This window comes from Berghia stephanieae, chromosome 10 (assembly GCF_034508935.2).
Source record: "Berghia stephanieae isolate SIO BIC M18660-M18661 chromosome 10, UCSD_Bste_1.3, whole genome shotgun sequence".
Classification (NCBI taxonomy): domain Eukaryota; kingdom Metazoa; phylum Mollusca; class Gastropoda; order Nudibranchia; family Aeolidiidae; genus Berghia; species Berghia stephanieae.
In genome coordinates, this window is record NC_088369.1 from 20430119 (window position 1) to 20443071 (window position 12953).

At 39.3% G+C, this 12953-nt stretch overlaps 1 protein-coding gene across 8 annotated transcripts in view; it reads right to left on the reverse strand.

The window, feature by feature from the left end:
• Positions 1-12953, reverse strand: part of LOC144980778 (uncharacterized) — a 58102-nt gene that overhangs the window by 17698 nt on the left and 27451 nt on the right. For 7 of the 8 annotated variants that reach the window (XR_013646955.1, XM_078928579.1, XM_078928580.1 and 4 more), the window contains 2 exons: positions 6176-6401; positions 1927-2035 (listed from right to left, as the gene is read on the reverse strand). Coding sequence is in view for 7 of the 8 variants with exons in the window: in XM_078928579.1 (XP_078784705.1) it covers positions 1927-2035; positions 6176-6375 (309 nt within the window). In the remaining variant the exon portion in view is untranslated. Of the gene's footprint in view, positions 1-1926; positions 2036-2371; positions 2523-6175; positions 6402-12953 lie in introns of those variants that run through there. The other variant, XM_078928581.1, reaches the window with a different exon arrangement.

Below are 12953 nucleotides of genomic sequence, written 5' to 3' on the forward strand. Positions count from 1 at the left end.
AGAGACAAATTTCCCCTATGGGATGAATAAAAGAGAATTTAAAAAATATATATATTTTATTTATTTTTTAAATGTTTGCCTCTCAGCCAACGATCCCCGCAAAGACCAGGACAAAACTGAATAATCTCATTCTAAAACAAAGTCAAAGACAGAAAGTGCTAGTTTGAAAACAGATTTAGGGGAAAGAATGCAGAGCAAAATGACATCCTTGCCCCCTATGGGAAGTCGTAAAAAAAACAACTGACGGTCAAAATAAAATTAAAATAAATAAATAAAATGGAGCTTTATATAGCGCAATATCCACTTAATGTGCTCAAAGCGCTTTACAAGGGGTCCCTGGTCAACAGCAACATTTAACATGTAGGACGGGACATGACGCCTGTTAGGCCATATTACAATTTTTCGGACAAAGACAACGCTGTTAACGGCTAGGCACTCATTTTACACCTGAGTACGGTGAGATAAAGTGAGTAAAGAGCCAAGAGCCCTTGACACTCGCTTTCGTATCGGAAGGTTCTGGGTTCGAGCCTCGCTCGGCGCATAGTTGAGTCCTTGGAGAAGGCTCTTTACTCACATTCTCTCACCGTACTCTATAGCACTCTGTTACAGTGTAGCAGAATACTGTGCCCCTGTTTGGGCAAGGTCCACTCACACCAAAATAGTAGACTCCGCTCTAAATAACACCATGAGAACAATTTCTGGCACAATGAAATCAACTCCCACCTCGTGGTAACCAATAATGAGCTCAATTGCCCCTCCCCATCTCCGAAGAGAAGAGGCGACACAAAAACAATAATATCACCGACTGGAGAAAACAACATCAAATACTCCACTCAGAATAATCACCCAATCAGCCCCCACAACATCACGCCTAAAATCTCGCAAACCGTTCTACAAATCCAAAAAAGAACATTTCGACCTCTCTGATAGCTGGAAAACTGAATGGGAGAAAAACAAACCAAAAAACAGTGATCTAATCGAAGACCCTACAGCAACACCACTCCCTGGTTTCTACACACTAAACAGAAAACAGTGGTCCTCCTGTTACAGACTACGATCTAAACACGGTAGAACAGCATCTTATCTCCACAAATGGGGCTATATAACAACACCAACATGCCAAGCCTGTAACCCTCCAAATCAGGACATCGACCATGTGGCACTTCACTGTCCATCAACACCCATAGAGGGCGGCTATCCTGCTATCCACAAAGCTGATGACGACTACATCAAATGGCTGAATGAGTCACACTTGGAGGTGTGAAGACCATACGACACTACTACTACCGTACTCAGGTGTAAAATGAGTACCTGGCCGTTAACAGCGTTGTCTCTGTCCCAAAAATGTGTAATATCGCCTGACAGGCGTCATGTCTCGTCCTACATGTTATGTGTTGCTATTGGCCAGGGACCCCTTGTAAAGCGCTTTGAGCACGTTTAGTGGATATTGCTCTATATAAAAGCTCAAGTTTTTTTTTCCCAAGGACTCAACTATGCACCGAGCGCGAGGCTCGAACCCAGGACCTTCCGATCCGAAAGCGAGTGTCATACCACTAGACATAGCCGCACAATAAACAATGTATAGCGTCTATGACACAATAATTATTCCCAAAAAGGAGAGAAATTTGAATGCACTTAGGTCACAGCCCATTTAACGGAATGCATTTTGACAAGACATGGCAGAACCGCAGCTAACATGCATAGATGGAATCTGAGAGAATCAGATGCATGCCGTCATTGCCAAGGAGGCCCTGAGACAATGGACCACATCGTCATCCACTGCCCAGTGACAAGCCTATCAGGAGGCTACGAGACAGCCTATAAGGCAGGAAAAGAATTTGAAGAATGGATTAAAAGATTCAAAATAGAGGTGTAGCCATTCGATATTACTATCAATGTTTATTTTAGTCTCGGGGTGCAATTTACCTGATCACTTGGTCCTCTGATATAGTCTTGGGCGCTGTGTATTAAACTATAGTGGTGCGGGAATGTTGCCTTTACACCTTCTATAATATCTGTCATATCTTCTTCCCACCTGGTGAAAGGACAGATGATAATAGAAATTAACAAATTATTTTATAGGGAATGAGATTAGCGGAAGAGTAGCGTCCCTTGATTGGACGTCACCCATACTCTGTGAGGTCACCGGCGGAAACGTTATTAGAGAGAGAACGTCATGTTGGTTATGCGCATGCGTCTCTCGTCCTCGCTTCCGAAAAAATGTTGGAGATGGAAGGGGTAGGTCATAGAATGAAAAAGATAGTATTATGTTTGGGAGATAATAAAAGATTGCGGAAGGGACAAATGATGATGGTGATGATAACGATATGTGATGACAATGATGATGATGATGAAGATTGCATTATCTTACCTTAAATAAATAATCCGATACAGAAATGGTAAACTAAATTCCGGAATGTCACCAATGATAAGCACACTTCCACTTAACACCCCCCTTAATTAAATATATAACATTTCAAAATCCGGCAAATTTAACGAAGCGAGAGAAAAAAAAAAGCGGTTGTGACGAACCGGGGTTGAAACAAAGAGTGGCGAACATTTGATTGCTGACTACACACTACACACGGCACCTGTGTAACGCATACAATGGCCTTAACCAGTATGACGCAAGACCCTCGTGCTATGGCCAGTACTATAGTTACGTCATGGCCATACCCAATTAGATAACCAAGCTGGTTCTTGAATGGAATCCGCAGGGCAAAATGAAACGGGGTTACAGGCGTGACGTGACTATCTCAATTTCAAATTTCAGGGATCTTTTAAGAACTTAAAACCTCAAATTTCGGATGGTGATGATGAGTATAACGATGGCGATGATGATGAGTATGACGATGGCGATAATGATGATTATGACGATGATGACGATAAAATGGTCTTGATTGTGGTGTTGGTGGTAGTGGGGCTGATGTTAAATGTGGTGGTGGTGGTGGTGGTGGTGGTGGTGGTGGTGGTGGTGGTGGTGGTGATGGCATCAGTCGTTGATTGGTAGAGTGAGCATTTTTGTTTCTTCTGAATAGATTAAGTATGATAGAGACCAACGATCAATCACTCATGTACAATAGTAAAAATGCAACAGTCGGCACGATGGCATATGGAATACATACAATCTGTGACCACTGAATTCACTGATTTCTTATTAAACGGTAGGATGGGCCGATACAGTTGTTTACGTGTTATTGTGACATTTGGGACGTATTGAACGGTGGGATAAAATTGTTTACATAATATTGTGAGACTTGGGCATGCATGGCATGGCGTACACAGGGGAAAAAACACGGTTTTTATTTTGCCCTGTTCAAATACAGATAAATCAAAGGCCCAAACATTTTAAACCTTAATCTCGCTTTTGATCAAAACAGTGGAAATCCTGGAATTGGAGTTGACTTTTGGAGTGTTCACGATATGCGGATTCCACTGTATCATTTAGCCTAAAGTTTGTTCTTTTTTAAAATTCTGGTCGAAATGAAAATAATCTGTTTTGCCAGTGTACTACACCTCGGATATTTACGGACAGTGCTGATGAAATAATAAAAACAGCACTTTTAGAAAGGACCATTGACATTATCCATTACTCTAACCATCACTCAAAATCCCCCGTTTGAATTGCGTTTTTCTTTTCTTCTATCCTCACCAGTTCTAATCTATTGCTGTAACTGCTCTTTTGATGAGTGAAAGGCAAGTAGATATAATTGGATGAATTAAGGAAGGAATTGTGACCTGAAAAAAAGCAATAATAATATACTACCTATAAAGGGTTGATAAACACACACACACACACACAAACACACACACACACACACACATATATATATATACACATACAAAAGAAAAGATGAGACATACGTATTCCCTCATCAGGGCAAATTTTCATGTCATACCTTAAAAGTTAGCTGTTAGGTTTTCTTTGTATTCCTAGGACTCGGCCAGGCAGTCGTATACATCTCAGTCTTGTAGGGCATTGTATGTAAAACAAGTTATCAAAGACACATTGTGCGGCTATGTGGTCTAGTGGTATGACACTCGCTTTCGGATCGGAAGGTCCTGGGTTCGAGCCTCTTGCTCGGCGCATAGTTGTGTCCTTGGAAAAGGCTCTTTACTCACATTCTCTCACCGTACTCGTAAAATGAGTACCTGGCCGTTAACAGCGTTGTTTTTGTCCGAAAAATTGTAATATCGCCTAACAGGCGTCATGTCCCGTCCTACATGTTAAATGTTGCTGTTGACCAGGGTCCCCTTGTAAAGCGCTTTGAGCACATTTAGTGGATATTTCGCTATATAAAAGCTCAATTTTCTTTCTTTCTTTCTTTCTTTTTCTGTAAAACAGGTTATCAAAAGACACATTGCCGGGCCATCAGTTTGCGGTCATTGTGACCCTTTCCATCAATAACCACACTAACATTGGTTGAAAATATAAAAGACAATCCACCTTGCCGCTGATTATCGATGTCACTGGGACATAGTCTTATTAAATTATTTATTCACCTGGCATAATTGAGATCAGACATTTAATGGTTTGGTGACAAGCACGTCTGCCCAGGTTGAAATGTGTAGGATGACAAACCCAAACGCACAACGAATTTAATACGATTCAATAGTCTGATGTCACGCCCCCCGGCAACGGCGGCCATCTTGGTTCTAAACAAAGAAAATCATTACTTTTTATTTTTCATGCTGGCAAGAAATTTTCATATACCTTGTGATCAGAATGTGTAAAAGTCAAAACATGATCAAATTTATGGGTTTTTTTCCCCTCTGGATGCCCTTTATGCTCGCCGAAGAAATATTTCATACGGGCGTCCGCCACTGTTCCGATAGTTTAGAGCCAGTGTTACTAAGTTACCGTGCGTCATTAGGAAGGAAGTGACGTTACGACTGTTGAAGAGTATTGCAGTCTTACCTAGGTCATTTGATGTCATGATTAAAACCTATTTTATTTTTTGATATCAAAAACGTGCGATGACTTGAGCTTAAATTAATGACAGTGTGAGATTATATCATCGGTTGTAGTGGTGCATCAATCATACAAGGTGTTTATAGATAGTATGCGCTTGGCTAAGAAGCTCATAACATTGCCATCCGGAAGTATAACGGACCAAAACACAAACTCTGTGTATCCATGAACGTTTATAGTCAGGTTAATGCAGTTTAGTGAGAACAACTCACAAACGCGGATGGCAAAACCAATAACAAAGGCCTGGGTGACGTCATCTTCGAACTATCTATACAGTCCTCCAGAGAAAAAAAATTATCTTTATTAAATCCACAGAGGGAAATCTGTCTCTAGGGTCTATACCATGGTAGGAATGGAATAACCCAAGCGTCAGCCGCAGTGAAGCGACGCAAATTGAGCTAAAGCGATTGACTTGCTCGAGGCCTCACAGCGCGGCTGCGGGTGATCGAACTCGGTACCTTTCGGGTACGAAGCAAAGAACGTACGGTTGAGTCACGCTGCCCCTTAGAAGAGCGGTTTTACACTTTCAGTGAGATTAGAACCAGTCTTTTGACATCACACATTTGTACCGTATTGTGTGATTTTGTGATTTGTTTCACTCGTCGAAACCATCGAGTCCATTGGTGTGTTGTTCTCTTAATAGCGTTCACTGTGTTGGCAACCACTAATGGACAGGATCATTAATAAACACATGCGGCTATGTGGTCTTGTGGTATAGATAGAATGCGCTTGGCCAAGGAGGTTACAACATTGCCATCCGGAAGTATAACGGACCAACACACAAACTCTGGGTAACCATGAACTTTTATAGTCTGGTTAATACAGTTTAGTGAGAACAACTCACAAACGCGGATGGCAAAAACAACAACAAAGGCCTGAGTGACGTCATCTGCATACTATCTATAGTATGAAACTCACTTTTAGATTGGAAGGTCCTGGGTTCGAGCCTCGGTCGGCGCAAAATTGAGTCCTTTGAAAATGCTCTTTCCTCACATTCTCTCACCGTACTCAGGTGTAAAATGAGTACCGTAAACAGCGTCGGGGAAAAAATTGTAATATCGCCTAACAGGCAGCATGTCTCGTTCTACGTGTTAAATATTGCTGTTGGTCAGGGACCATTTGTAAAGCGCTTTGAGCACGTTAAGTGAATATTGCGCTATAAAAAGCTCAATTTTTAAACATTCAATGAATCGCCAATCTTACCATAATTCTTGCATGCAGACGAACTCGTCGTCTGAACGCTTGAGGGCATCGATAATCAGAGGTATTCGATTACTCTGACCTCCCACAGCGTTGAGCAGTCCCGCATTGAAGGTCGCCATTCTTTTACAATTCTTGTGGCCCGTTGCCATGGTAACAGCAAAACACACAGTGCCGAGTAACAGCCACTGTACAAGTCTCATTTTGATGTCGGAGGATTATGAAAAATCTGAAAATATGAAAAACTATTTTAATGAATAAATGGAAAAAAAAAAGATATGGATATATCGAATCGATTCAGTGTTGTGTCAGGTTGAGCCCACGTGTACTCATTTTCAGGTCTGATAACCTAAACTGCAATGGGGACATTGTTGTAATGAAAATAACATCAAACCTACGCAAAATGTTGTCCATTACATCAATGTTAAGTTAACACAAGCCCGTAATGCTTTCGATTATCAGACCTGCAAAAAGAGCACTTTAGGTTGAAGCACTTTTTTAAATCTTTGAATAGGTTTTGGTGGAAAAACACATTTTGAGCAACAATATTTGAGACTGAATGCGCTTTTAGAACAACATACATTATACACGAGGGTCATTTATAGATAGTATGCGCTTGGCTATGTAGCTCATAACATTGCCATCCGGAAGTTAACGGACCAACACACAAACTATGTGTAACCTTAAACGTTTATAGTCTGGTTAATACAATTTAGTGAGAATTACACATACATACGGATGGCAAAAAAACAATAACAATGGCCTGAGCGACGTCATCTTCCTTCTATCTATAGATAGAATGCGCTTGGCCAAGGAGTTCACAACATTGCCATCCGGAAGTATAACGGACCAACACACAAACTCTGTGTAACCATGAACTTTTATAGTCTGGTTAATACAGTTTAGTGAGAACAACTCACAAACGCGGATGGCAAAAACAATAACAAAGGCCTGAGTGACGTCATCTTCGAACTATCTATAGATAGAATGCGCTTGGCCAAGGAGTTCACAACATTGCCTTCCGGAAGTATAGATAGTATGCAGATGACGTCACTCATGCCTTTGTTATTGTTTTTGCCATCCGCGTTTGTGAGTTGTTCTCACTAAACTGTATAGATAGAATGCGCTTGGCCAAGGAGTTCACAACATTGCCATCCGGAAGTATAACGGACCAACACACAAACTCTGTGTAACCATGAACTTTTATAGTCTGATTAATACAGTTTAGTGAGAACAACTCACAAACGCGGATGGCAAAAACAATAAAATAGGCCTGAGTGACGTCATCTGCACACTATCTATTAACCAGACTATAAAAGTTCATGGTTACACAGAGTTTGTGTGTTGGTCCGTTATACTTCCGGATGGCAATGTTGTGAACTCCTTGGCCAAGAGCATTCTATCTATAACGGACCAACACACACACTCTGTGTAACCATGAACTTTTAATGTCTGGTTAATACGGTTTAGTGAGAACAACTCACAAACGCGGATGGCAAAAAACAATAACAAAGACCTGAGTGACGTCATCTTCGAACTATCTATATCGATTCATATTGAAGGACTAGTTTTCTGGCCAAACTTTTAAATATGTGTTTAATCAAAGTTGGATTCAGTAGTCTGACGTCACGCCGCCCGGCAACGGCGGCCATCTTGGTTCTAAACAAAGAAAATCATTACTTTTTATTCTTCAAGCTGGCTAGAACAGTGAGCATTACTCATAAACGCGGATGGCAAAAAACAATAACAAAGACACGAGTGACGTCATCTTCGAACTATCTATATTACCTTTCCATGTACTCGAGGTCATTGGTCATATTGGAATATGTGCTCAAAATGACCACATAGTGAAAAGTGTTCACAATTTGAGACATATCCAACATCACAATTGGTCATTTTGCTCAGCATGACTCATGGGTATGTTTACAACTTTCTTAAACAGAGCAGCGTGTTTACATTTATTGAGAAATGTCCAATCGTTGTACAGCATTAAAGCATGTGATCGATGACTATGTTGGACGAAAACAAGAATATAGATCGCTCCCATTAAAGAACTGAAGGCTCATACTATAAGATAATAGTTAAAAAAGTGTCCATGTCAATAGACACCAAGATAACCACGCCTCTCGGACAGTCGTCATAATCTAAACAATGGAAGCAATTGCTAAACAAAGCAAGCGACGCGGGTTTTACTATCGATGGTATGTATCTAAGGAAAATATCCACTATTCTACTGCTTGGTCAATAGATAGTTCGAAGATGACGTCACTAAGGTCTTTGTTATTGTTTTTTGCCATCCGCGTTTATGAGTAATACTCACTGAATTGTATTAATCCGACTATAAACGTTCATGGATACACACAGTTTTGTGTGTTGGCCAGTTTTACTTCCGGATGGCAATGTTGTGAACTTCTTAGCCAAGTGCATACTGTCTATAAAATACCGATTTGAGGCAATGAATACACCATTACGATCAATATGCACTTATTTGCAGGTCTTGATCCGTGATATTTCCGGATGGCAATGTTGTGAGATTCTTAGCCATGCGCACATCATCTATAAAATACCGATTTGAGGCAATGAATATATCATTACGATCATTGTGTCCTTATTTTCAGGTCTGATAACCCAAACCCCTAATGACTTATTGTTGTAATGGAAATCTCCAAACAAACAAACATACAAAAAAAGACGCAAAATATTGTCCATTACAACAATGTTAAAATAGGCCCATAATTACGTTCGGATGTCAGACCTGCATATTATATGTTCACGTCGATTAAGATGATATCAGTCGCTACCACCAAATTGTTTTACAATACTCTTCAACAGTCGTACCGTCACTTCCTTCCCAATGACGCATGGTAACTTAGTAACACTGGCTCTAAACTATCGGAACAATGGCGGACGCCCGTATGAAATATTTCTCAGGCGAGCATAAAGCGTATCCAGAGGAGCAAAACCCCATACATTTGATCAAGTTTTGACTTTTACACATTCTGATCACAAGGCATATGAAAACTTCTAGCCAGTATGAAGAATAAAAAGTAATGATTTTCTTTGTTTAGAACCAAGATGGCCGCCGTTGCCGGGCGGCGTGACATCAGACAATTGAATCGTATTGACATGTCCATTGGAAATGAATAAATTATTATGAATTAATATGAATGAATTATAGGCTGACTATGATATTATAGTCACGATTCACACACATTCACCACTTCACTCACTAGGACACCAGTTGGTTAGTTTCAAAGTTTTAGTCTTCAATATTCGAAATTTCAATGGGGATGATATATAGATAAAATGAAGATCCCGTCACTCCAGCCTTTGTTATTTTTATCTATTTTTTTTTTTGCCATCCGCGTTTATGAGTAATTCTCACTAAACTGTATTAACCAGACTATAAACGTTTAAGGTTACACATAGTTTTGTGTGTTGGTCCGTTATTCTTCCGGATGGCGGTGTTATGAGCTTCTAAGCCAAGCGCACACTATCTATACTTCCGAATGGCCATGTTGTGAGCTTCTTAGTCTTAACCAAGTGCATATCTACTTTCTACATTACATTTCCGTGTGCTCGTGGTCAATGGTAACATAGTAAATTGTGCTCAAAATGACCCCATAGTGAAAAGTGTTCACAGTTTGAGGACATCTAAAATAACGATTGGTCATTTTGTTCAGTTTGACAGTATCCATCGTTATGTTATAGCCTGACACCGAAATCCAAAAAGACTGGCAGTTTGACGTCATAATTTGGTTTTTGCACCGCCTAGTGAGTTGTCGTTAGTAGAGCTCATGGAAACAAGTTATTTCATTGGTTGAACTATTGAATACAACTCACGGTTTGTTTTCTTTTGGAGCAAAAGACTGGCATTTTTTGGTCAGTGTCAGGCCATAACTTTACGAAGGCCATACTTTGACACATGGGTATGTTTACAACTTTCATAAATAACGCAGTATCTTTTCATTTATTGAGAAATGTCCAATCGCTGTACAGCCTCAAATCATGTGATCAATGACGAGATAGGGCAAAAACATGAATATAGATAGTATGCGCTTGGCTAAGAAGTTCACAACATTGCCAACCGGAAGTATAACTGGCCAACACACGAAACTGTTTGTAATCATGGTCGTTTATAGATAGTATGCAGATGACGTCACTCAGGCCTTTGTTATTGTTTTTGCCATCCGTTTGTGAGTTGTTCTCACTAAACTGTATTAACCAGACTACAAAAGTTCATGGTTACACAGAGTTTGTGTGTTGGTCCGTTATACATCCGGATGGCAACTTGTAGATAAATGTTTTTTACAGCTAGTCATGTTGAAAAAGTATGAAATTTGAGAAATGTTGCTTGATACCGTTCCCATAAATATGACCAAAACTTCATGAAAAATCACCCGATCTACTTCAATTAAACATTTAAATGCTCTGGTGAGAATATTCTTTCAGAAAAGGTCAATCCAAAATTTTCACCTTCCGACTGATTATGTCATTAAAATGTTGTTATGATAGAAATGGGAGGTGAGTCAAGTTTTGTTGGCAATGTGGGATGGCTTTTTACTAAGTGACTTTTGATTTCTGGCAAGAATAAATAAACTGTTTTTGAGGGTTAAGTCGGGATTTGGAAAACGAAGAAAACCGGTTTTAAAGTGGTAATGGTCAAAATGATCAAATTTCAGGTTTTGGTTGTTTCAGAAACTACAATCCTTTTTCTACATGAAAACATAATAATTCAATTTAGATATTGAGGATAAGTTATATAAATTTAAAGTTTTAAAAAGCAACTATCAATGACACATTCAAAACGAGAGTTGACTTTCTCTCAGAGCAACCATTTTTAAGACTTAGTAATATTAAGTCTTTTCCTCAACCAATACCATGTAAGATACCACAGGAAAGGGCGTGTCTTTATCGATCTCAAAGAAAGCATGACTATTTCCACAATTTCATGGTTCAACCAATAATGAACTTTAAAAATTGTAAACAAGTCTAGGTTTTTCCCTGACAACTTTACAAACGAATGATTCTGATTGGTCAACGCTCATCACATCCGCCTGTTGGCCGTTAAAATGTCCGGGCAATGTGTCATGACGTCAAAATGCGTGTGTTACATATGTGTGTTTGTGCATTTTTGATACACACCACGTTCTGTTATTTAGTTGTCTAGCTCCATTGGTTAATGATCGAGGTGAGGGTCCTTTGTCCCTCTTTCTTTATTCATGAAATTATAGGACATGCTAAGACTTTAATTGGGTGGGGTTCCTGACCTCCCATAGTGGGCAGGGAGGTATTTACTGTCTTTTATCCCCTTATATCTGTTTTCCAACTAGCTTTCTGTCTTTGTCTTGGAATGAGATTACTTGGTTTTGTCCTGGCCCTGATCGAATACCCTTGGTGAGAGGGGAAACAGATGTATAATTAGTTTTGGAGATGATATTTTTTTCCTTGTATATCATCTCTCTGTTATTTAATGTATTATGTTTTGTTTACATATCATAATATGATTTGTAAACATTTGAGTGTATTCCTTCTAGTGGGGACCTGTGCTTGTGACTGGATAAGACTTTTAGGTGATCTCAAACTAAGCACTTCGATAGTTTGCTCTTGTAATCTACATCTGTTCCCTATTTGATCCAATTCTCCGTTATCTTACTTTTTCATGGGTGCTTTAATTGTTATTCTAGAACTTATTACTATCCCATTTTCTTCCTCTTTACTGGCGCTGATATGACCTTAATGTGTTGCAATCGCGGTAAAACCCTTTTTAAAAAAAAAAAAAACAAATAACGTTAGACTTTAATAGAACAACAGTTGCCTAATCTTATACTTACAGAGATTGTTGTAGGATAAACATTTAATTTTAAGTTCGAAAGCAGAATAGTAAATAGAGCCTTCAACAATCAATAAACTGCCAATGGAAATACGTGTAACTAAAAAATGAAAAAGGTTAAATGTATGGATAGACAAACAGAAAGAGAGACAGACTTATTAATGGATAAATAGGTAGGTAGGTAGATAGATAGATAGATAGATAGATAGATAGATAGATAGATAGATAGATAGATAGATAGATAGATAGATAGATAGATAGATAGATAGATAGATAGATGAAAAGGAGAGATGGACAACAACAGAGAGAGAGAGAGATAGAGAGAGAGAGAGAGAGAGAGGGAGAGAGAGAGAGATGTTCGTTTTGTCGTGCTTTCTTTGTATACCGAAAGAAGGGAGGGGGGAGTCTTTTTAGACAATCAACAATTTGGGTGAACGCTAAGAAAAACTTGAGAGATTCAATAACATGTTTTCATGTTACTCATTGCATAATAATCCCCACTCCCTCCTCCTCAAGCTGTCATCTGACTCAAAATGGAAACAATGCAATGAATAATTTGACCAGCCCATTTCTTTAATTGTAATCTCATTGATCAATATGTTTCCAGTTGATTGACTATGACTTACTTTGAAACAAATAAATGCTTTCTTAAACTATCCCTACAATTCTTTGCTCCGCCTCCATCCCTTTCTTCATGTCTACCTCACTCTATCCGTCTCCCTTTTGTTTCTTTCACACATACAAACAAACAAACAAACAAACACACACACACACACAAACAGTTAAACAGTCAGGCTTCAATCTTTACTCTATTTTCCTCTTAATGCACAAGCAGTCTCTCTCTCCTCCCCCTCTCGCTCGTCATTTTCTTTATCTCTCTCTCTCTCTCTCTCTCTCTCTTTCTCTTTCTCTCTCTCTCTCTCTCTCTCTCTCTCTCTCTCTCTCTCT